Here is a 26,000-nt window from a genome sequence, read left to right on the forward strand (position 1 = left end):
CTACCTTCGGTCAAAGATGTTGAGGGTAATGGTTTGCAACTTCAAAGAGGAGGAAGGCAATTCACAGAAAAGCCAGTGTTTGGTAAATAAGAGCTTGGTGCACAGAATGGACTCTTATCTCTAGGCTCTGTCGGGTTTCCCTACCACATCTCCCCCAGGTTCTTCTGTAAATAGTACTGGTCAAGGCTCTTTTTCTATAAAGATGCTTTATCTTTATTCCTTGCTTCAGTTGAGGAGGAGGTAACAAGAAAAACTTCCAGTCTTCAGTTTCTTAAAAAGAATCAGCCTAAATGAATCCTCATGCTAAAGCAACACATTGTGGGGTAGCAAATTTTGCTCCCCTATACTCTAAGTTTCAGTCTTTCCTCATCTGTGAGATATAGTTAATCACAGGCCTTGTTTTATATGATTGTCATGAGCATTGAATGAGCTGAGGCTTGGAAGGCACTTAGCCTAGCTATGACTGGGCAAACTGAGTCCCAATTGCCTTCTATATTTGAAATCACTAAGAGCAAAGACTCCCATGTTATCTCCTTATAAGGAGATAACCATGTTCTCCCAACTCCCCAAAAGGAAGTCGAGCTCCAGAGACTTGAACCTTGGATGCACATGTCATGACTGAAGAAGATCCCAACTGACACCTGGTCCTATACAAGTGCTGGAGACCTTGAATCAAACTGATGAGGAACGGCAGTAGCTGACAGCCAGGTAGACTGCTTCTGCCTGAAAGGTGGCAGATGAAGTCTTCAACTTTAACTAAACATTAAACCCTTCCTCCTTCTTTTCCTATCCTCTCCTCTGGCATTGACTTGGGAAGATGTTGCCCCAATTCCTTGCTAAGCAAGGCAATCAGTCTTTCAACCACATTTATCATTAGCATTTCCAATCTATCCATAACTATCTAGATCAGATTTTTCTTCACTCATTAAGATTCATCCATGCACAGTGAAGCCAGTCTACTGACACCAGGCTGTGATAAAGGAAAGTGCAGTGTTTATTACATGTATTAAGCAAGGGTGACTCAGCAATAAAGAATCCGCCTGCAATGCTGGAGATGCAGGTTCGATCCCTGAGTCAGGGAGATCCCCTGGAGGAGGAAATGGTAACCCACTCCAGTAATCTTGCCTGGGAAGTTCCCATGGACTGAGGAGCCTGGTGGGCTATAGTCCACAGGGTCAAAAAGAGTTGGACATGACTTAGCAACTGAAAACGAAACAAGGAGTTCAGACAGCTTGTGCTTAATAAAACCCAAACTCTCTGATGGCTTTTAGGGAAAGGTTTTTAAAGACAGAGTGAGGGAGAGAATTGTGGGGTGGGTGATCAGCCCAAGGATATCTTCTAATTGGTAGGTGGTGAGGTAATCAGGAGTCAGCATCATCAAGCTTCCTGGTTCTATGTCCTTGTGGACAGCATACAGTTAACTCCTTCCACCTGGTGGGGATTTTTGTTTCTGTAAAACAAGACAAAGGATTTGGCTCAGAATATTATCTGAGTCAGACACAGCTGAGTTAAGAGAGCATGTCTTCATTATCTATAGCTCTTCAGGAGGAACTAAAGGTCTTTCTGTTTAACGGCTAACTATTATCATGTTGTCTTACTTGAACGTTTTCCTTTGTTTCTGCATTTTCTCACTTTTCTGATTAAAGTTTTTCCTTGAAACTTGGGGAAGCCTAGGAGGCTAAAGGTTTATTATAGACATGGCGGTTAGGGCTCTCCCAGGAAGATGCTATAGGGTGCTGCTTGGTTATAAATGTGTCACAAAGATTAAGCAAAAACGTAATGGCTCTTGAAGGGCTTCCCAGGTGGCTCAGCAGTAAAGAATCCACTTGCAATACAGGATACATGGGTTCAAACCCTGGGTTGGGAAGGTCCCCTGGAGAAGGAAATGGCAACCCACTCCAGTATTCTTGCCTAGGAAATCCCATGGCAGATGACCCTGGTGGGCTATAGTCCATGGGGTCACAAGAGTTGGACACAACTTAGCAACTAAACCACCATCAAGGACTTCTAAATACCACACCAAGGGTCAAAAAGCTGTGGAGACTAGAGATTGGTAGCATGGAATGATATCAAAGCCTTAAATTCTGATTGCGTCTCTTGGTTAGGCTGACAGCGTGCTCAAGAGTAGCTGTGCTGTGCTGTGCATATCTCTCAGTTATGTGCGACTCCTTGCCACCCCATGGACTGTAGCCTACTAGGATCCTCTGTCCATGAGATTCTCCAGGCAAGAATACTGGAGTTTTTTACCATGCTCTCCTCCAGGGGATCTTCCCAACCCAGGGATCAAACCCAGGTCTCCTGCATTACAGGCGGATTCTTTACCATCTGAGCCACCAGGGAAGCCCAAGAATACTGGAGTGGGTAGCCTATCCCTACTCCAGTGGATCTTCCCAACCCAGGAATCAAACTGAGGTCTCCTGGATTGAAGGTGGATTCTTTACCAGCTGAGCTATCAGAGAAGCCCGCTTAAGAATAGAGAATAGCTAAAAGATAAAACCACAGGCTCAAAACGGCTTCCGTTTTAAGGAAGTCCACGAAACCAAACCTGCATGTAACACCTGACTTAACTGGATCTCTGACCTTCCCCAGGAATGTAGTTTTAATCAGTCAGTCCGGAATTTTCTGGTCAGAACCATGGAGGTAATCCGTCTCCTAGGCCCTCTCCATCCTCGGGAGGAAGAAGCAATCTGCTTGACCTCTTCCCAAATAGTGGTGAAAAGCACATCACATAAAACTTACCATCTTAAGTGTAATACAGTTCAGTGGTATTAAGTCCACTCTCATAATTGTGCCAACTTCAGCACCATCCAGCCCCAGAGATTTTTCATCTTGCAAAACTACTCCTGACCTTATAGATGCTGGTTACACACTCAAAAAATTTAAAACACAGAGAGGGTCAGCCAGACCCAGGAGTGGCCCCAGCAGACTATTTTGTGCCCTGTGATGTGTATGGCCTCACTGAACTCACATACAAAGACCCATGGAGCTGCAAGCTGTGCTCATTTCAATGCGGAGGAAACCAAGGCTGGGAGAGGTGAAGTCACTTATCTCAGATCCCCCAGCCGATGAGAATGGCAGAGCTGGGGATTTGAGCTGGGTTCAGTTTGATTTCCAAGCCTGGGTTCTTTCTAGAACCACACAGCCCCCTAAGCAGAGTGGGGATAGAAAGTAACAGAGACGAGTGGCATAGGAAGGAAGAGACTGAGTGGGGGCCCCAGGCAGAAACAGCGGCGCAAGGAGGACAGGACGGGGAGCCAGAGGTGTGTCCCCAGAGCCATCTGGAAAGGAGACTGGCTGACACCTTTGGGTCCACACAGCAGGTCCCACACAGAGGCTGGGGCCCTGAGCCAGGGGCTGGGTTCCCTGGGGACAGTCTTACATGGAAGCTGATCTTGGACACATTCACAAGGCCGGCGACTGTGATGGTGTCAACACTGTGCAAGGGCATGCAGTGGGCATACTGCGTGAAGAGGTTCCCATTCACCATCACCTGTCAAGATGAATATACATGTCAAGAGAGTGTCGCTGTTCAGGTGGGAACACACCCAAGCTTCTGCACCCCTGCCTCTGGAGTTTAGACCTGTGTCTAGTTATCACATCAATCCTCTGCAGGTCTGGGTGTCAGCTTTCAGAGCTGCAACAGTTATAGGAACATGCTTGGGACCCAAAACACATCCAATCTCTAGGTGGCTCTAGTTGTTGGATTTTTAGTTCTTCTCATTGTTTATTGCCATAGGTTTGTCTTTCTAATCTTAGCTCATGTGGGTGTTATTGAAATATGCATATTGAAATATACAAACAAATGTTGGTGAGGAGCAGAGGAGAGGTGACCTCAGGTTGCATGATGAGGGGTTGGAGACATCCATGTTCACACAGAGAAGCACAGACACAGGTGGACTCATCCCCCTTTCCCTCTCCCCAAGCTCAGAGACACTGCTCTACTCGCAAAAGCAATGTGCAGTGCCCAGTAAAACTAAGCCATTAGTAAAACCTGGATAAAGGCAGCACGAAGATAACAGAACCAAAAATGTTCCCAGGGACGTGGAGTGGAAGAAGGGCTACAACAGAGGAATGGAAATAACTTGGACTTTAAAGACCCGGGAGACCAAAAAGGACAATGGTGACTTATCTGGTGCTTATTTCCAGGAAAAGAAGCAACAGGTGCACCTGTAGATGCAGGTGAAGGTGTGCAAGGAGACTGCAACCTTACGAGGAAATGGTCCTCTTCTCTGTACAAAGGTGTTACTCATCTGACTAGTTAAAGGCTATTCAGGGCACCTAATTGAGGTGAGGGACAGGCAGCTGAAGCAAACAGAGGAGAGCTCCTGCTCACCTTGAACCAGCTCTCTACCTGGAAGCAGAGCTCGAAGCGAATCCCCCTCTGGAAGGACATCTGCATCTTCCTCTCCTCTGGCCCCCAGCTTCTGTTCTGCCTTGTGTTGCAAACCACATAGCCATTGTCTTCAAACCGAGGGTTGAAGTGGAAGGCAATGTTGTTGATGTCACTGAAACCAATCTGAAAGTTTACTTCAAACCTAGGTCAAGGAAAATCAGACAGTATCCTGGCTTACTGCCAAGGGTGGGAACAGGAGGTGCTCACTCTTTGACTGACATCCATCTGGGAACCTGCATACAACCTGTGTGGCTGGTTGGCACCCATCCCTACTCTCTTCCCATCCCTTTGGTTCACCTCATTCATCTTAGTGTGTTTTGTGCATTTACCACATTGTGCCCTTACAGTGTGGTTTTCTAAAAATAAGGAGGCCCATTTTTTGATTGGGTCATTTATTTTTCTGGAATTGAGCTGCAGGAGTTGCTTGTATATTTTTGAGATTAGTTCTTTGTCAGTTGCTTCATTTGCTATTATTTTCTCCCATTCTGAAGGCTGTCTTTTCACCTTGCTTATAGTTTCCTTTGTTGTGCAGAAGCTTTTAATTTTAATTAGGTTCCATTTGTTTATTTTCACTTTTATTTCCAATATTCTGGGAGGTGGGTCATAGAGGATCCTGCTGTGATTTATGTCGGAGAGTGTTTTGCCTATGTTCTCCTCTAGGAGTTTTATAGTTTCTGGTCTTACATTTAGATCTTTAATCCATTTTGAGTTTATTTTTGTGTATGGTGTTAGAAAGTGTTCTAGTTTCATTCTTTTACAAGTGGTTGACCAGTTTTCCCAGCACCACTTGTTAAAGAGATTGTCTTTTCTCCATTGTATATTCTTGCCTCCTTTGTCAAAGATAAGGTGTCTATAGGTGCATGGATTTATCTCTGGGCTTTCTATTTTGTTCCATTGGTCTATATTTCTGTCTTTGTGCCAGTACCATCGGAGAAGGCAATGGCACCCTACTCCAGTACTCTTGCCTGGAAAATCCCATGGGCGGAGGAGCCTGGTAGGCTGCAGTCCCTGGGGTCGCTAAGAGTCAGACGTGACTGAGGAACTTCACTTTCACTTTTCACTTTCATGCATTGGAGAAGGAAATGGCAACCCACTCCAGTGTTCTTGCCTGGAGAATCCCAGGAACGGGGGAGCCTGGTGGGCTGCCGTCTATGGGGTCGCACAGAGCCGGACACGACTGAAGTGACTTAGCAGCAGCAGCCAGCACAATACTGTCTTGATGACTGTGGCAAAGAACTAAACAGACATTCCTCCAAAGAAGACATACAGATGGCTAACAAACACATGAAAAGATGCTCAACATCACTCATTATCAGAGAAATGCAAATCAAAACCACAATGAGGTACCATTTCATGCCAGACAGAATGGCTGCTATCCAAAAGTCTACAAGCAATAAATGCTGGAGAGGGTGTGGAGAAAAGGGAACCCTCTTACACTGTTGGTGGGAATGCAAACTAGTACAGCTACTATGGAGAACAGTGTGGAGATTCCTTAAAAAACTGGCAATAGAATTGCCTTATGACCCAGCAATCCCACTGCTGGGCATACACACCGAGGAAACCAGAATTGAAAGAGACACGTGCACCCCAATGTTCATCGCAGCACTGTTTATAATAGCCAGGACATGGCAGCAACCTAGATGTCCATCAGCAGACGATTGGATAAGAAAGCTGTGGTACATATACACAATGGAATATTACTCAGCCATTAAAAAGAATACATTTGCATCAGTTCTAATGAGGTGGATGAAACTGGAGCCTATTATACAGAGTGAAGTAAGCCAGAAAGAAAAACACCAATACAGTATACTAACGCATATATATGGAATTTAGAAAGATGATAACGATAACCTTGTATGCAAGACAGCAAAAGAGACACAGATGTATAGAACAGTCTTTTGGACTCTGTGGGAGAGGGAGAGGGTGGGATGATTTGGGAGAATGGCATTGAAACATGTATAATATCATATATGAAACAAATCGCCAGTCCAGGTTCAATGTATGATACAGGATGCTTGGGGCTGGTGCACTGGGATGACCCAGAGGGATGGTACTGGGAGGGAGGTGGGAAGGGGGTTCAGGATGGGGAACACATGTACACCCGTGGCAGATTCATGTTGATGTATGGCAAAACCAATACAATATTGTAAAGTAATTAGCCTACAATTAAAATAAATAAATTTATATTAAAAAATAAAGACAATAAATAAACAAAAAAAATAAAAGTAAGGAGGAAATGGGTAAAGAAATTTGTGTCCAAGATGGAAGTGGAGAAACATCCCTAGAAGTGAGAGTTTTGGGGACCAAGTGGTGGCTCATTGGAGGCCAGCCTGTGTCTGCTCAGTTGGGAAAGAAGAGGACACATGGAAAGAACAGGTGACACCGATGGGAGACCACAGAGATGGTGTCTAAAGGGGAGACATAGAATAAGCACTAGGTCCAGGAGTGGGGACCTCACTGTGAGCCCGTGTCCCTCAGTGCAGGTTGGTGTGTGTCTAACTGTGGGGTCAGCAGGCCTGGATCCCAACCCCAGCTCTGAAGTTTTTGTCATTTGCAATGATCCTGGACTATGCTATCCTCAAGCTGCCCAGCCCAGAAATAGGGTGACTGCCTTCCTAGGAAACCCCCAAGTAAGTAACTCTTTTTGGAAGGACTATGAGTGGACAGCTGAAATTAACTCTTTTAAAATTTTTTAAATTTATTTTTAATTGGAGGATAATTGTTTTACAATATTGTGTTGGTTTCTCCCATGTATCAACATGGATCAGCCATAGGTATACAAATATCCTCTCCCTCTTGAACTTCCTTCCCACCTCCCCACCCCATCCCAGCCCTCTTAGGTGTTCCAGAGCACCAGATTTGAGTTCCCTGTGTCATACAGCAAATTTCCACTAGCTATCTAATTTTGCATATGGTAATGTGTATGTTACTTACTCAATTTGGCCCACCCTTTCCTTCCCCACTGTTTACACAAATCTGTTCTCTATGTCTGCATCTCCATTACTAACTACCCTGCAAAGAGGTTCATCAGTACCATCGTTCTAGATTCCATATACATATGCATTAATATATGATATTTGTTTTCCTCTTGTGACTTCATTCATCTACCTCATTTAACTGACTCAAATGTGTTCCTTTTTAAAGTGAGTAATATTCTGTTGTATGTATGTACCACAATCCTGGTACATCCAATCATCTGTAGATGGACATCTAGGTAGCTTCCACGTCCTAGCTATTGTAAATAGTGCTGTGATGTACACTATGGTACATGTGTCTTTTTCAATTATGCTTCTTCAGGGTATATGCCCAGGAGCCCTCTTATTTGCAGAGCCCATTTGCTTTCTCTGTGAAGGAGGTGATTTCTGGATGCTGTCCTCAACACTAGGGTGCTCTGTGAGGTTTAATCCAGCAGGGCCATGAGGAACTGGCATGGCCCTGAACCCAGCCATCCTCTATCCAAGGAAAAGGAAGCTCCAAGTGACTGAAATGGCAACATCTAAGTCCCTATTCCTAAAGTGGAGGAAAGTGTTTCTGAAATATCTCTGGAAGTAGTTTTCCTTTGGGGGTCCTCCAGCTTCATTGCTGTGTTCCTTTGAAAATTCTTCCCCAGGGAAGGCGAGAACAGCAGCTCCCATCGAAAGAGGGACCCTCAAAGGTAAAGACAGGTCTATCAGACAGAGTGGGAGTTGAAAGTGCTCCTGTGCTGGGAGGAAGGGTCAGCAGAGGAAGAGGGAGAGAGAGAGATGGGAGTTCAGAGACAAGGTCCCCGATTCTCCTGCTGACAGAGTTTCTGGGGAACTGGGTGCCTCGCTTCCCTCCAAGTCCCCTGGGGGCAGGCAGGGCTCTCAGAATCCATGGTCAATGTGGCTGTGTCACCTGGAAGGGGAGGCAGTGGCAGAGGAAGTCATCCAGAATCCAGATGCAGAGGTAGGGCTGTGGGGCGAGGGGCCTGGAGGGATCTAGAAGGTCCTGGACCCCATGCAAAGTGATGAGAGGACCAGCGAGAGCAGAAGCCAGCTGAGATTGGATAGAGAGGCTTCAGAGAGAGACCACGAGTCCTGAGGGGCCTCGGTGGACAGAGTGGACCTCAGGAGAGTTCTACCTGGGATTTGTGAACACCTGAGGACCCCTACTGCCTCTGAGAACATATGCAAGTTTCCCAATAGGCCCCCTTGAGCAGGAGGGGAACGGGAAACAGAAATGAGATATTAATATTTTGAATTGATTTGCATTTTCTAGAAAAGATCTTGAAACTGAAACAAATTACAGCTTTAAGGCAACTTTAAATATTTCCACATCCCCTCACATGAGGGTTCTGAAGTAGATGGGGGTGGCTATTAGAAATGGAGAAGGTTGACGTATCTGCAGCTCTGGGTCATTGTGCACAAAGTTCAGTCCTAGAACTTCTTCTCTGGGCTGGCCTGCTTCCCTCCCTAGACCGTGAGCCTCCATTCCCCCCGTCTCTAGGGAGTCTGGTTAATGGTGCCCCGTCTGCTACAGGTAGGTGGCAGGGGGGGCTTGAGAGAGTCATTTCCTAGGCAGGTTGATAAGGAGTCTAGGGGTCCCCAAGGAGAGAGGGGTCTGGAATTCTCAAGGAGGAAGAAAAGACAAACTTTTTTTCCTTCTCTACATTCCTTAAGATTATATAACAATAATGTATCCTGCCTGAGGACAGTCTCTGGATTCAGGACAGTCTCTGGATTAAACCTTCTGGCTAATTCTGTTATCCTAAAATGTAAATTATGGGAGTAGACCTGGTCTTTACAAGGATTATATAACAATAATGCATCCTGCCTGAGGACAGTCACTGGATTAAACCTTCTGGCTAATTCTGTTATCTTAAAATGTAAATTATGGGAGTAGGTCTGGTGAGGACTTTACAACCTCCAGACATTCTTTGGATTCACTGGAGAGTATATAACTTCATTGTTAACACTAGCAAGCGGGTATTCTTTCTGCCCCCATCTGATGCCTATGTCAGAAGCTTTCTCTATCTCCTTTGCTGCTGCTGCTAAGTCGCTTCAGTCGTGTCTGACTCTGTGCAACACCATGGACGGCAGCCCAACAGGCTCCCCTGTCCCTGGGATTCTCCAGGCAAGAACACTGGAGTGGGTTGCCATTTCCTTCTCCAATGCATGAAAGTGAAAAGTGAAAGTGACGTCACTCAGTCGAGTCTGACTCTTAGCGACCCCATGGACTATAGCCTACCAGGCTCCTCCGTCCATAGGATTTTCCAGGAAAGAGTACTGGAGTGGGGTGCCATTGCCTTCTCCGCTCTATATCCTTTATACTTTAATAATTAAACTTTATTACACAAAAGCTCTGAGCGATCAAGCCTCGTCTGTGGCCCCGGATTGAATTCTTCTCCTCCGGGGGCCAAGAATCCCGGTGTCTTTGCATGATTCAACAACAACCTTTCATCTTGGGGGCTCGTCCGGGATCCTTCAGGACAAGGTAAGGATGCTTGGAGCTTTAGTTCTTTGTTCTCTTAGCGAACACGTTTTCTGCTGTGCTTTACTAACTCTACGGTGTGCTTGTGTGAATGAATGACATGCCCTGCATGAAGCAAGTAAGGAGCCCTGCTCTGCAGTTCCACAGTGATCTCATATGGCTTATGGCAGAAACCTGTCAGGGAGTTATACCGACCTGCCAATGCCAACAGGTACCCAGTGTCTCCTTCGGGAACTGACCAGAAATGGGCAAAGCGTGTGGACCGAACTCTCCTTTCTTGGTCAAACTTTTCGGTCTCTTTGACCATTTCATAACTTCTTGGCAGTTAGAAGTACTAACCTAATCTATCCGATCATAGACTTTCAAGGGACTTGTGATCTATACTGTTACTGTGTACTGTGGCTTAGGTCCCAAACTTGGATTGGTAGTCAAGAAAGCGCCTAGCCTCTCTAGGAATCAAAAGTTAGGAAGCTAGATGGAGCTCTGGCTCCAAGAGCATCTCTGAGGTTAAAGGTTACTCAGATTGGGACTGCAATGGGTTTTTTTCTTTGGTAACAACGGCTCTTAGTAGATCAGAGGAGGCTGTTATACTGGTGTGGTGATGCTTGGAAAGAACATCTCAGTTTTATGTTCATGTTGGTCTTATTGTAGTCAGGAAATACTCAGGGTCGTGCACAGGCACTCAGGTGACGAATGTTTCCCCCAGTAGTCTTAGCTTGGGAGGCATTCCGGAAGGTTACTCTCTTCACCCCGGGTGACATCAGAGGCAAGCAAGGTTAAAGGTGAAGAGCTGGACGTCAAGTAGGGATGCTATCAGGTCTACCCCTGGTACATCCTCACCCCATCTCAGTGGTAGAACCGGGAGGGACGCGGACTGCACCTGCGTCGGTAAGGGACAGACTAAGTCTGACCAGGAAGGAAAAGCTTTTGATGTAACATCTGTCTACACCCCCATCTAGAGCAGGGAGGGACGCCTCCGGTAGAAAAATGGCCTTGGTCGCTTTTTTTCTCTCTTACAGATGGGAGCTAACAATTTCAGCCTCACTCCTTTGAACTGTATCCTGAAAAACTGGGATAGATTTGATTCCCAGGGCTTAAAGAAGACACACCTGGTCTTCCTATGTGATACTGCATGGCCACGGTATCCATTGGAGGCTGGTGAACGGTGGCCAGTTGGAGGGTCTCTTAAGTATAATACTGTTCTACAATTAGACTGGTTCTGTAAGGAACAATGGAAATGGGTAGAAGTAGCATATGTGTTGCCCTTTTTCTCTCTGCGAAATATGCCAGACTTATGTCCTAAGGGTATAGATTTGGGGGTGAAATCTTCAGTTCCCTCCTGTCCTCCTACTTTGCCCCCGTACCTGGGGCTCCAAGCTGAGCAAACTGAAAGCCAGAGAACCCCCCCTCAGAAGGGTTGCCTTGGTCTCAGTGGAAATCCAAACTGAGATTCAAACTGCCCACATGGAGGTTCAAACAACTCCTGTCTCAGTACAACCTCAGACTACTCTGGTTTCAGTAGAAACTCAGACCATCGAAGTAAGAAATGAGATGGAGGACAGGAGACAAAGAGAAAAAGAAAAACAGGTTTCTCCAGTCTATCCCTGGGATCATATGCACAGAACAGCCAGAGAGACTGAGGAACAGCCACACAAGCTGTTGCCTCTTTATGAAACACCCACTGGGAGAAATAATCAGTCTGTGAGAGTTAATAAGCCTTTTTCTTATCAAGAAATACAAAGAATCAAGGAGGATCTGGGAGACTATTTAGAGGACCCAGAAAAAATATATTAGAGCTTTTAAAGGTGTTACTCTGCTTTATGACCTCACTTGGAAGGATGTGATGTGTATCTTGGGACAAACACTGACTCCCGAGTCAAAGACTCGAGTTTTGGGAAAAGCGGTTGCTTATGGAGATGAATGGCTTGGTAATGAATCAGTAGGGAAGAGGGAGAATGAGATAGCGGCCCTCCCCTCTGGGAACACAGCTAAAGGAAGATGGGATCAGAGTCATTTTGTTAGATGTATTCTTGAAGGACTTAGGCAGGCGCGTTCTAAGCTTTTAAACTATGGCAAATTGGCAGACATAGAACAGGAGGAGAAGGAAGCTCCTGGTAAATTCCTAGATAGACTGAGAGAAGGCCTTCGCAAATTCAGAGATTGATCCCGGAAGTGAAGAGGTTTCCCTGTAAGTGATCTTTAAGTGATCCTTTAAGTGATCTTAAAGGACAGATTTCTCACTCAGTCGGCTCCAGATATCCGCCGTAAGCTATTAAAACGGGCGTATGGACCAAATCAGTCTTTAGATACTCTGTTACAGCTGGCTTAGTCTATTATGGTAGGGAATATGAGGAAAAGAGAGGCAAAAAAAGACAAAGGAAAAGGCAGAAGCCTTCGCCATGGCTATGAAAAACGTTCTTAAACAGCCTGAGAAAAATGCCCAGAAGGGCCCAGGTGAAAAGGGATGGGCTTGCTATTACTGTGGAAAGGAGGGGCATCTCAAGCGGGATTGCCCTCAGGCATCTAAGCTGCCCCGGCTCCATGTCCAGTCTGCAAAGGACCACACTGGAAGAGAGACTGCCCCCAGAGGCGTAGGTCCCCAGGGTCGGACTCTCAAGACAATCAGGACTGAAGGTGCCCAGGGATCCCCACACAAGCTCCCATCCTAATTACACCTGAGGAACCCTGGGTATTAATAATTGTGGGGGGCCAATCTGTCAATTTTCTTTTAGATACTGGGGCAACGTATTCTGTGCTTACTGAAGCTCCTGGCCCACTTTCTTCCCGATCCACTTCCGTAATGGGACTGTCTGGACGAGTGAAAAGGTATTATTTCAGTTATCCTTTATCTTGCAACTGGGATTCTGTGCTGTTTCCACACGAGTTTCTGATCGTGCCAGAATCTCCCTCACCCCTTTTGGGAAGGGATATACTGAGCAAGGTCCATGCCTCTGTTTTCATGAATATGGAGCCCTCCCTTTCTCTCCCTTTGGTTGAACAAAATGTAAATCCTAGAGTATGGGCTGATGGAAAATTTGTGGGTCTAGCACAAAATGCTATTCCTGTAGTTGTTAAGCTCAAAGACCCGCACGTATTTCCACATAAGAAGCAGTATCCACTGAAACCTGAAGTTAAGGAAGGGTTAAAACCCATCATGGAAAATTTAAAGGAGCAGGGACTATTAATTCCCTGTAACAGTCCTTGCAACACTTCTATTTTGGGTATAAAGAAATTGAATGGTAAATGGAGACTAGTTCAAGATTTACGAATAATAAATGAGGCGGCATAGTTCCTTTACACCCCGTGGGGCCTAATCCTTATACTCTATTGTCTGAAATTCCTGAACGAGCCAAATATTTCTCAGTAATTGATTTAAAGGGTGCCTTCTATTCAGTGCCTTTGGCGGAAGAAAGTCAATTTCTACTTGCCTTTGAAGACCCTACGCAGCCTGGACAGTTTTGCCCCAGGGATTTCATGACAGTCCTCACTTATTTGGACCAAGTTTGTCACAGGATCTACAAAACTTTAATAGCTCTGAAGCGGTGGTATTGCAATATGTAGATGATATTTTGCTCTGTGTTGAGACAGAGGAAGCTTGTTCGCGAGCCTCAGAAGATTTCTTAAACTTTCTGGCAGGCTGTGGTTACAAGGCATCAAGAGAAAAGGCTCAGCTTTGTCAACAGTTAGATATCTGGGCCTAATCATATCAGAAGGGACTAGGGCCATAGGCCCTGAGAGCATTAAACCTATACTAAATCATCCCCTACCTATGACTTTAAGACAATTGAGAGGATTTTTGGGAATCACAGGTTACTGTTGCATTTGGATTCCGGGTTATGGGGAACTTGCCCGGCCTTTATATAAACTTATAGCTGAAACTCAGCAGGCCCAAACCGACAAACTGGTTTGGTCTCCAGAAACTCAAAAGGCTTTTAAGGTTCTTCAGACTGCTCTCCTGCAAGCTCCAGCTCTGAGCTTGCCCACAGGGTCAGAATTCAATTTGTCACTGAAAGAAAAGGTATGGCATTGGGAGTTTTGACACAACCCTGAGGGCCTCACCAGCAACCTATTGCTTATCTAAGCAGAGAATTAGAAGTAATTTCACGTGGGTGGCCCCACTGCCTAAGAGTAATTGGGACAGCGGCTTTATTAGCACCTGAAGCTTTAAAAATAATTAATGGATGAAACCTTACTGTACTGACTTCTCATGATGTGAGTGAAATCTTAAATTCTAAGGTTAATATTTGGATGACAGAGAGTAGGCTTCTTAAATATCAGTCATTGTTGTTAGAAGGACCAGTAACTAAGCTTAAAGTTTGTGGAAATCTAAATCCTGCCATTTTCCTTCCTGAGAAGGAAAATGAAACACCTAATCACGATTGTTCTCAATTCCTAACTTTAAACTATGCAGCTCGGGAGGATCTAATGGATACCCCAGTAGACAATCCTGACATGGGGATATTTACAGATGGCAGTTCTTTTGTTCGGATGGAAAGCATAAAGCAGGTTATGCTGTGGTGACTGTTGAACAGGTTTCGGAAGCAAAATCTCTCCCCTAGGGAACCAGTGCTCAGTTAGCGGAGCTTGTGGCTCTGACCCGAGCTCTAGAGTTAAGCAAAGGGCAGCGGATGGGCCTGATAATCTATGTGAGTCTACTTCTGCTGACTCCAAAAATCCTGAGTCTGATCCTCAAGACAATGCCTTCCTGTCCTGGGCTCACTCCTACGCTGCATTCCACAATCGGTCTAACTGCTGGGTCTGTGGAGCACTCCCCTCTTCATCAGTGGAAGGCTTCTGGAGGTGGACATCTCCACTTCAAGGAAAAGACTTTCTCCATGTCTGTGAATACCTTCGACAACAATCACATGCAATGCCTCTTCTTCATCTGATGACATTTACCAACCCTAAAATGGACTGGTGCAACACTTTGTACTTTAACTATGGACATAATGTGACTTTTAATTTTGATTATACATTTTCTCGGTTCAATGACTATTTTGCTACATATAAGGCAAATAGGTCTAGATCTAATGGTTTTTTACCTGACGTTTATCAAATATGGGATGAGGTTATATGGCTAACTCCTGAAAAAGGACGTTTAATATCTACTGCCCCTATATGCTGGGAACAAACAGAGCCATCCCCAAAAGTTAGCCAACAACTTAATTACAATGATTGGAAACAATTGGGATTTTTGTCTCAGGAAACATGCAATGTAATCATTCCCATGTTTTCCAATCCCAGTTCAGGTTCTCCCTTTGTCTGGCCAGGCACGAATTGGGACTGGATATCTCAGTCATGCTGGCTTGCTCCAAACGGGACTTATTGGATATGTGGCTCTTGCCTATAGGCATGGCTTCCCCCTGGTTGGATAGGGAGATGCACCCTGGGTCTCGCCTTTACTCACGGCTTTATATTTTCAGAGCTTCCAGAAAAGCCTGCTAATTTACCCCACCTTAAAACTCTGGGCAAGGTCTGTATTTCATTGGTAAGATTATTTGGCTGCAGAGTTTGTTCTTTCTTTGGGAACTACAGATGTTATGTTATGAGTGGATGCTTTGACTAATTTTACTCAACAGGCATTACAAGATTCTCAAAAGGCTATTTCAGCTCTTAATCCTGAACAAGCACAAATTAGAAAGGTGGTTTTACAAAACAGATTGGCTCTAGATATTCTGACAGCTGCACAAGGAGGAACTTGTGCCATTATTCATACCCAATGCTGTACATATATACCTGATATGAGCACGAATGTTACTCATTTTACTAACCACATGCACAAGATGATTAGGGCCGTGGATACTCCTGAAGCCTCAATTGCCTCACTTTGGGAGACGTTAACTAGTTCCCCATGGTGGACAACTATCTTAATTACAATAATTCTGATTGTTTTGTTCTTGCTGTTTGCTCCCTGCATCTGTAATTGTATAACTGGATTTGTTTCTAGCCGCATGAAAGCTTTTAAGTTACAAATGATTGCTCGAACTCCTGCTACTGTTGCAACTTCCTCCAGCTACTGTTTGGGGCCCCTGGATCAGATATCCTCAATATGAGGATTAGGAGAATATGTTGCCTCACCAATTTAGGGACAACGCCCCTTGTCAGCTAGGAAGCAGTTATGGAACAAGAACGACACCCCTTTTCCCTAGGCAACATAATTCTCCTAAAAGAAAAGGGGGGAATGAGAGTCATTTCCTAGGCAGGTTGATAAGGAGTCTAGGGGTCCCCAAGGAGAAAGGAGTCTGGAATTCTCAAGGAGGAAGAAAAGACAAACTTTTTTTCCTTCTCTACATTCCTTAGGATTATATAACAATAATGTATCCTGCCTGAGGACAGTCTCTGGATTCAGGACAGTCTCTGGATTAAACCTTCTGGCTAATTCTGTTATCCTAAAATGTAAATTATGGGAGTAGACCTGGTCTTTACAAGGATTATATAACAATAATGCATCCTGCCTGAGGACAGTCACTGGATTAAACCTTCTGGCTAATTCTGTTATCTTAAAATGTAAATTATGGGAGTAGGTCTGGTGAGGACTTTACAACCTCCAGACATTCTTTGGATTCACTGGAGAGTATATAACTTCATTGTTAACACTAGCAAGCGGGTACTCTTCCTGCCCCCTTCTGATGCCTATGTCAGAAGCTTTCTCTATCTCCTTTATACTTTAATAAAACTTTATTACACAAAAGCTCTGAGCGATCAAGCCTCGTCTCTGGCCCTGGATTGAATTCTTCTCCTCCGGGGGCCAAGAATCCCGGTGTCTTCACGTGATTCAACAACAACCTTTCAGGCTGTGCATTGCTGGTAGGGGCGTGGGGCCCTTCCCATCCCCTGAGCTGGTGTGGGCGCTCAGAAGGTGCTGTGTGGACCATCCTGAGCTGACAGCACCATGGTTCGCTCAGGGATGAGGCTGAGAGAGACGACCATTCCCAGTACCTGTTCCCACCTAAGGAATGAACACTCCCCATGACGGTGATCTTGTGTCTGAATGGAGACCCCCTTCTATCCTCCCAGCGAAGGGGATGTGCTGCGGGGAGGGAACAGTGGTCACTGGTCTGCCTCCTTCTCTCCATCCTCTTCAGCACTGGCCAGGGGCTGCCCTGGGTGTGGGGCAGCAGGCTAGGGGCCAAGCGCAGCCGTGAACAGGACAGAAGGAGGCTCAGCTCCACGGACCTTCCAGGCCTGGAGCGAGGAAGTTACACAGACAATCTGAGGTTGAGAGAAGGAGCCCCTACAGCTCTCAGAGGATGTGACAGGGACAGATTGGCAGCCTGGCATCACCGTGTGTCACTGCATCCCATTCCAGGGCCTGGTTCTGGTCTTGAGGAGGCAAGAGATGCCCCCAGAGCTCCATTATTCAAAGACCCAGACACTTGTCTGAGACTCTCAGTTCTCTGCACCCTATACCGTGGCATGTGTTCTGAATGTGTCAACCCCCCTCACACTCTCAAAAAACAGAAACTGACAAATGTTGATGATGACATGGAGGAAGGAGGAGGCCTTTTGCACCCTTGGTGGGAATGTTAAAAGGTGAGGCTGTGATGGGAAATGGAGTGAACATGTCTGATGCTAAGTGCCTGGCATTAAGCTTCTGATCGCTAAAGCATCCCTTTCAAACACCCATCTTGAATAAACACTTTGCCAGCTGTATGACAGCTTCTAGGTAAGCACCCAGGCCAGCCCTACCCATGACGTTCTCCTTTCTAGAAAGCCTTGGGGACCCTAGATAACCAAGTGAGGGATCCCACATGTCTCTTCCTGCCCTCTGATTCCTGCCTAACCACCCCACGCTTGGACCTCAATAAATGTGGAACCCAGGTCTACGCTCTGAACCCTCCTCCCAGCTGGATGATCTGGCTGTGTGGTATTCAGGACTCGAGAGGAATATCCTTGTTTTTGCAAAGCTCTCTGATGGTCATTGCTAAGCTGTGTCTTGAAGTCATAATAAGAACCACAAGGGCCGCACCAGCCACCTCATTGGTTCCAGTTGGGGAAATGTCTCTGGGGATTCCCACGAGTAATAAAGGCTCACGTGTGTCTCAGGTGTTCCTAAACTGATCACATCACCATACATAGGCTGAGAAGGATACTACAAAACAGTCTGCAGTTTCCTCTACAAAGTAAATACAGAATTATCATATGATCCAGCAACTCAACTTCTGGGTGTATACCCTAAAGAACTGAAAACAGGGACTTTAGGAGATACTTGTACATCGTGTTCATGGTATTCTTTAAGATAGCCAAGAGATAGAAGCAACCCAGTGTCCATCAATGGATGACTAGATAAACAAAATGAGATCTATACATACAAAGCAGTATCATTAGTCTTAAAAAGGAAGGGAATTCTGACTCCGGTTATAACATGGATGAACTATGATGATGTTGAGGAAGGAAGAAATTTTCCTCCATCCCTCTAGGTTCTTCTGGCCAGTCTAAGAATTAAATTGACAGGAGACAGTTTAATGAGAGAAAAAGCTAACAAAAGTTTAATAGCATGTATACATGGGAGAGATGCAGGAGAGCTAACTCACCACAGTGGTCGAAGCCCTCTGCTTAAATACCACCTTCAGCTAAGACAGAAGACAATGTTGAGGGTGATGGTTTGGGACTTCAGAGAGGAGGAAGGCAACTCACATGGGACAGAAAAGCAAATGTTTGGTAAATAAGTGCTTGCTGGGTAGAAAGTAAACTCTGATCTCTAGGCCCTGCTGGGTTCTCCCACCACACCGCACCCAGAGTCTTCTGTACATATCACTGGTCACGGTTCTACTCCTGGAACAGGCCCCTTATCTACATTCTTTGCAGCAGTTGATACGGTGGTAACAAGAAAAATTGAAGTTTTTTAAATTTTTTCTTAAAAAGAATCAGCCTAGAGCTTCCTTGGTGGTCCAGTGGTTAAGAATCTGCCTTGCAATGCAGAGGGCTCAGGTTCAATTCCTGGTCTGGGAAGATCCCCCATGCGGTGGAGCAACTAAGCCAGTGTGCCACAGATACTGGACCCACGCTCTAGAGCCTGAGAGGTGCAACTACTGGAGCCCACGTGCCTAGGGCCCGTGCTCCGCAACAAGAGAAGCCACCACAGCGAGAAGCCCGAGTGCTGCAGCTAGAGCGTGGCCCCCACATGCCGCAACCAGAGAAAGCTCGTGTGCAGCAACAAAGACCCACCACAGCCAAAATTAAAAAAGAATAATAAAAGAATCAGCTTAAATAAATCCTCGTGCCGGAGTGATACATTTTGGGGTGGCTAGTTTTGCTCCTCTGTATTCTCTAAGCCGCAGTCTTTCCTCATCTATGAAATGTATTAAATAGCTAATCACAGACCTTATTTTACAAGTTCATTGTGAGCACTGAATGCGCTAAGGCTTGTATGACACTTAGAGGATGCCAGGCACAGAGCGAGGACCCCATAGATTCCATCTGTGTCCCTGTGTATCTGACCTGTGTATGCTGAGGCCCTGAGAGAGTCCAGAGAGGAGGCTGCATCTTAAAGTGTCAGTGGCATCCCTTCCATGTATGGCAGGGGTAAGGATCAAGAATTATTGGGTTGGCCAAAAGGTTCATTCAGTTTCCTTTGTGAGATGGCTATAGTACCGCTTAGTGGTCTTTAACTTCATTATAAGCAATTTTATTAGATTATATTGTGACAGCTAGCATATCAGCATGCATTAAAAAAAAAAAAACATCAAAATGGGTGAATTTTTGTGTAGCCATTTAATATTGAAGTAAAAAAAGCAACATTTTTGGCATATTATGCTTTATTATTAATATTTCAAGAAAGGTAAAAACGCAACTGAAATGCAGAAAAGGATTTGTGTAGTGTATGGAGAAGGTGCTGTGACTGACTGAATGTGTCAAGAGTGGTTTGCAAAGTTTCGTGCTGGAGGTTTCTCTCTGGATGATGCTCCAGTGTCAAGTAGACCAGTTGAAGTTGATAGCGATCACATCAGAACATTAATTGAGAAAAATCAACATTACACCACATGAGAGATAGCAGACATACTCAAAATATCCATATGACACATTGAAAACCATTTGCACCAGCTTGGTTATGTTAATTGCTTTGACGTTTGGGTTCCACATAAGTTCAGCAGAAAAAAAAAACCTTCTTGGCCATATTTTCACATGTGATTTTCTACTTAAAAGTAATGAAAATATTCCACTTTTAAAACAAATTGTGACAGGTGATGAAAAGTGGATACTGTAAAATCGTGTGGAATGGAAAGGATCGTGGGCCAAGCGAAATGAACCACCACACACATACCAAAGGCTGGTCTGCATCCAAAGAAGGTGATGTTGTGTATATGGTGGGATTGGAAGGGAACCCTCTATTATGAGCTCCTTCCTGAAAACCAAGTAATTAATTCCAACAAGTACAGCTTCCAATGGTGGCTTCCCTGGTGGCTCAGAGGTTAAAGTATCTGCCTCTAATGCAGGAGACCTGGGTTCGATCCCTGGGTCAGGAAGATCCCCTGGAGAAGGAAACGGCAACCCACTACAGTATTCTTGCCTAGAGAATCCCATGGACGGAGGAGCCCGGTGGGCTACAGTCCACGGGGTCCCAAAGAGTTGGACACGACTGAGCAACTTCACTTTCACTTTCACTTTTCACTGCTTCTAATTAGCCCAGCTGAAAGCAGTACTTGAGAAAAAGCGTCCAGAATTAGTCCACAGAAAACACACAATCTTCCATTAGGATGACACAAGATCACATGTTTCTTTGATGACCAGGTAAAAGCTTTTATAGCTTGGCTGTGAAGTTCTGATTCATCTGCCATTTTCACTAGACACTGTAACTTCAGATTTCCATTTATTTCAGTCTTTAAAAAATTATCTTAATGGAAAACAAATCTGATTCCCTGGAAGACTGTAAAAGGCATCTGTAACAGTTCTTTGCTCCAAAAGATAAAAACTTTGGGGAAGATGGAATTATGAAGTTGCCTGAAACATGGTGGAAGGTAGTGGAACAAAATGGTGACTATGTTGTTCAATAAAGTCCTTGGGGAAAATGAAAACTGTTGTCTCTCATTTTTACTTAAAAACAGAAGGATCTTTTGGGCAACCCAATACTTGTAGCCACAGGATGCAGCACACTCAGTCACTGGTCACACCTCCTCCTTAGGGAAGCCATGTGAGCAAACATTTAGTACCAGACATGAAAAGGATCAGCGTTGTATCAGGGGATAAATCAGACACACAGATGCTTCTGCCTTCAGTCTTTGTGTGACTTACTTCCCAATTTCCTATAAACAAACCTATACACATTTATTTAAAAAGCAAATGCTATGTCATGACCATAAATGAAAACCATTACCACATCCATATATAAAAACTGCTGATGGGGCTTCCCTGGGGATCCAGTGTTCAAGAATCCTCCTTGCAATGCAGGGGACACAGGTTCAATTCCTGGTCAGGAAACTAAGATTCCACATGCTGTGGAGCAAGTAAGCTCAAGGGCCACAACTACTGAGCCCTCCTCATGCCACAACTAGACTCCTATATGTGACAACAAAGATCTCACGTGCCAGAACTAAGACCCCAGGCAGTCAAATAAATAAATATTTTTTTTAAATGAAGGGCTTCCGTGGTAACTCAGCTTGTAAAGAATCCACCTGCAATGCAAGAGACCCCAATTCGATCCCCTGGAGAAGGGATAGGCTACCCATTCCAGTATTCTTGGGCTTCCCTGGTGGCTCAGCTGATAAAGAATCTGCCTGCAATGAGGGAGACCTGGGTTTGATCTTTGGGTCAGGATCCCTGGTTCAATCCCCTTGGAGAAGGGAATGGCTACCTACTCCAGTATTCTGGCTACCTACTCCAAAATTCCAGGGGCTGTATAGTCCATAGGGTCACAAAGAGTTGGATACAACTGAGCGACTTTCACTCAAGGGCCACAACTACTGAGCCCTCACGTCACAACTAGACTCCTATATGTCACAACAAACATCCCACGTGCCAGAACTAAGACCCCAGGCGGCCAAATAAATAAATATTTTTTAAAACAAAGATGAAAAACTACTTGTGGCTGAAATGGGTGATAGTGGTCATGTAAATTGGGGGGCGGGGGTGGATACACCATACTTGAACCATCAGTTCAGTTCAGTTCAGTCACTCAGTTGTGTCCAACTGTTTGTGACCCCATGAATCACAGAACGCCAGGCCTCCCTGTCCATCACCAACTCCCAGAGTTCACTCAGACTCACATCCATCGAGTCGACGATGCCATCCAGCCATCTCATCCTCTGTCGTCTCCTTCTCCTCCAATCCCTCCCAGCATCAGAGTCTTTTCCAATGAGTCAGTTCTCTGCATCAGGTGGCCAAAGTATTGGAGTTTCAGCTTCAGCATCAGTCCTTCCAATGAACACTCAGGACTGATCTCCTTCAGAATGGACTGGTTGGATCTCCTTGCAGTCCAAGGGACTCTTAAGAGTCTTCTTCAGTATCTCTATGGTAGAGTCAGCGTAGAGGCGGCAACGGCGGAGGCGGCTGCGGGGAGGAAGACCGAGGGCTCGAACTTTCTTACTGGCCTGAGAGCTTTAGGGCTCCTGGGGTCACGATATCAGAGAAAAAACAGCCGGTAGACTTGGGTCTCCTGGAGGAGGACGACGAGTTCGAGGAGTTCCCTGTGGAAGACTGGGCTGGTTTAGATGAAGATGAAGATGCACATGTCTGGGAGGATAATTGGGATGATGACAACGTAGAGGATGACTTCTCCAATCAGTTAAGAGCTGAACTAGAGAAACATGGTTATAAGATGGAGACTTCATAGCATCCAGAAGAAGTGTTGAAGCAACCTAAACCTGAACTGTTTACTAAATTCTAGAACAGAGAACCCAGGATGGGATACCTAAAAATGTTTATTTCATTACCTGCTTTGATTTATTTTTGTTTTTGTAATGCAAAAAAATAAATGTTTTGATCTAAAAAAAAAAAAAAAAAAAAAAAAGAGTCTTCTTCAACACCACAGTTCAAAAGCATCAATTCTTCTGTGCTCAGCCTTCTTCACAGTCCAACTCTCACATCCATACATGACCACAGGAAAAACCATAGCCTTGACTAGACGGACCTTTGTTGGCAAAGTAATATCTCTGCTTTTCAATATGCCCTTGAACCATAGCAGTTAACAAATACCCCAAACATCACAAAATTCAGGAAAATAATACTTTTCTTCACAAATATCCTAGATATTTAATACTTTCCAGCTTTTTGGCTGCTCTTTGCTTCTTCATGTGATGAAGATTTGACATGTTCTCTACAGAGAAAGTAGAAAGATAATTCTGTCTTTCCAATGTTCTTTACTTCTCCACTGCTCTCGTACTTCGGGACCCACGCATGGGACTCATTCCTTCACAACACACCTCATCGAGTTTTTTCAATCGATCCATAACTATCTAGCTCAGATTTACCTCTACTCCTAAGAGCTGGTTCACACTCAGTGAAGCCAATCTACTGACACGAGGTTGTAGTGAGGGAAAGTGCAGCATTTATTGCATGCAGCAAGCAAGGGGTCCAGACAGTTAGTGCCTAAAGCACAGAAACTCCCAATGGCTTTCAGAGAAAGGTTTTTAAACAGAGGGTGAGGGAGAGGGTTGTAGGGTATGTGATCAGCTCATGGATATCTTCTGATTGGTGGGTGGTGAGGAATCAGGAATTAATATCATCAAGCTTCCAGGTTCTATGTCCTTGTGGGCAGCACACAGTTAATTTCTTCTACCTGGTGGGATTTTCTTTTTCTGCAAAACAGCACAAAGGATTTGGCTCAAAATATTATCAATAGCTCTTGAGGAGAAGTAAACGTCCTTGATTATGTTTAATGGTTTTCACTTTGTCTTGCTTGACTGTTTTCCTTTGTTTCTGCATTTTCTCACTTCTCTAATTAAATTTTTTCCTTGGAATTTGGGGATGGCCTAGGAAGTTAAAGGATTATTACAAACATGGATGGTAGGGCTGTCCCAGGAATCCCCCATAGGGTCCTGCTTGGTTACAAATGTCACAGGGGCTAAGCCAAAAGTCATGACCTCTGGATACCACATCAAGGGTCAACAAAGCTGTGGGTTCTATAGATTGGTAGCTGAGAGTGATGCTAATGCCTTAAATTCTTATTGCATTTCTTGGTTAGACTGAGAGTTTACTCAAAAGTGGGGACTAGTTAAAGAGAAAACCACAGGCATCACTTTTGATGCCTCAAAATGGTATCACTTTTGCTGAAGCCCATGACACCAAACCTAGGTGTAACACCTGACCTAACTGTAGCTTCCACCTTCTCCAGGAAAGTAGTCTTAATTAGCCAGCTTGGAATTTTCTAGTCAGCACCTGAGAGGTAATGAATCTCCTGGGCCCTCTCCATCCCAGGGAGGAAGAAGCAATCTGCCTGACCTCTTTTCCTAAACAGTGGTGAAATATATATCAGGTAAAATTGACCATATTAAGTATACAAAATTTCAGTGGTGTTAAATTCACTCTTATAATTGTCCAACCATCACAACCACCCAACTCCAGAACTTTTTCACTTTGTAAAACTGCTCCTGACCTTTTTAGGTGTTGTAGATTCAAGGGATTAGATCTGATAGACAAAGTGCCTGAAGAACTATGGATGGAGGTTTGTGATATTGTACAGGAGGCAGGGACCAAGACCATCCCCAAGAAAAAGAAATGCAAAAAGGCAAAATGGTTGTCTGAGGAGGCCTTACAATAGCTGTGAAAAGAAGTGATATGAAAGGCAAAGGGGAAAAGGAAAGGTATACCCATTTGAACTCTGATCAGTGCAAAGAAATAGAGGAAAACAATAGAATGGGAAAGACTAGAGATCTCTTCAAGAAAATTAGAGATACCAAGGGAACATTTCACGCAAAGGGAGGGAAGTCACTCAGTTGTGTCCGACTCTTTGCAACCCCATTGGCTGTAGCCTACCAGGCTCCTCCGTCCATGGAATTTTCCAGGCAAGAGTACTAGAGTGGATTGCCATTTCCTTCTCCAGGGGATCTTCCTGACCCAGGGATCGAACCTGGGTCTCCCACATTGCAGGCAGATGCTTAACCATCTGAGCCACCAGGGAAGCCCATGCAAAGATGGGCACAATAAAGGACAGAAATGGTATGGACCTAACAGAAGCAGAACATATTAAGAAGAGGTGGCAAGAATACATAGAAGAACTAAATGTTTGACTGAAACAGAGACCCAGGATCAGGTTTTGTAGAGAAGAGGGGTGGGGAGTAAACACAGCAACTACAGACTTAGCTGAAGTCATGTGGGTCCCTGCCACGTGCTAGAGACAGGGAGCCCAAGAACGTAAAATCAGGAGCCCAAGAAAATAAAGTCTGTCACTGTTTCCATTGTTTCCCCACCTATTTGCCATGAAGTGATGGGACCAGATGCCATGATCTTTGTTTTTTGAATGTTGAGTTTTAAGCCAGCTTTTTTCACTTTCCTCTTTCACTCTCATCAAGAGGCTCTTTAGTTTCTCTTCACTTTCTGCCATTAGAGTGGTATCATCAAGTTCTAAGGTTATTGATATTTTTCCCAGCAATCTTGATTTCAGCTTGTGCTTCACCCAGCCCTGAATTTCTCATAATGTACTTTGCATAGAAATTAAATAAGCAGGGTGGCAATATACAGCCTTGTCTTACTCCTTTCCCAATTTTAGTGCTTTTGAACTGTGGTGTTGGAGAAGACTCTTGAGAGTCCCTTGGACAGCAAAGAGGTCAAACCAGTCAATGCTAAAGGAAATCAATCCTGAATATTCATGGAAGGACTGATGCTGAAGCTGAAGCTCCAATACTTTGGCCACCTGATGTGAAAAGCTGACTCATTAGAAAAGACCCTGATGCTGGGAAGGATGGAAGGCAGGAAGGGGATGACAGAGGACAAGACTGCTGGATGGCAACACCGATTCAATGGACATGAGCTTGAGCCAGCTCCGAGAGATGGTGAAGGACAGGGAAGACTAGTGTGCTGTAGTCCATGGGGTCGAAAAGAGGTGGACGTGACTGAGTGACTGAATAACAGCAACAACAATGGACAGCCTTGTCTTACTCCTTTCCCAGTTTTAGCCGGTCAGTTGTTTCATGTCCAGTTCTAACTGCTGCTTCTTGACTCTTGTACAGGTTTCTCAGGAGACAGGTAAGGTGGGCTGGTACTTCCATATCTTTAAGAATTT

The 26,000-nt window shown here is 44.8% G+C and overlaps 2 protein-coding genes and 1 long non-coding RNA gene across 3 annotated transcripts; 2 read left to right on the forward strand and 1 right to left on the reverse strand.

Moving 5' to 3' along the window:
- Positions 1-4,727, reverse strand: LOC129650863 (galectin-9-like). Its single transcript, XM_055579660.1, has 4 exons — positions 4,723-4,727; positions 4,334-4,535; positions 3,380-3,490; positions 1-39 (listed from the first exon to the last, which is right to left on the reverse strand). Exons 1-4 carry the CDS (start codon positions 4,725-4,727, stop codon positions 1-3), a joined length of 357 nt encoding a protein of 118 aa, XP_055435635.1.
- A 4,315-nt stretch (positions 4,728-9,042) lies between these two features.
- On the forward strand, positions 9,043-16,535 carry LOC129649590 (uncharacterized). Its single transcript, XR_008713168.1, has 3 exons — positions 9,043-9,847; positions 12,577-12,670; positions 16,145-16,535. It is a non-coding gene; the product is annotated as an uncharacterized LOC129649590 (long non-coding RNA).
- A 4,240-nt stretch (positions 16,536-20,775) lies between these two features.
- Positions 20,776-22,755, forward strand: SEM1 (SEM1 26S proteasome subunit). The gene is made up of 2 exons (XM_055579661.1): positions 20,776-20,802; positions 22,299-22,755. Exons 1-2 carry the CDS (start codon positions 20,776-20,778, stop codon positions 22,611-22,613), a joined length of 342 nt encoding a protein of 113 aa, XP_055435636.1. The 3' UTR covers positions 22,614-22,755.
- Positions 22,756-26,000: the final 3,245 nt, after the last annotated feature.

Source organism: Bubalus kerabau, chromosome 4 (assembly GCF_029407905.1).
Source record: "Bubalus kerabau isolate K-KA32 ecotype Philippines breed swamp buffalo chromosome 4, PCC_UOA_SB_1v2, whole genome shotgun sequence".
NCBI classification, from domain to species: domain Eukaryota; kingdom Metazoa; phylum Chordata; class Mammalia; order Artiodactyla; family Bovidae; genus Bubalus; species Bubalus kerabau.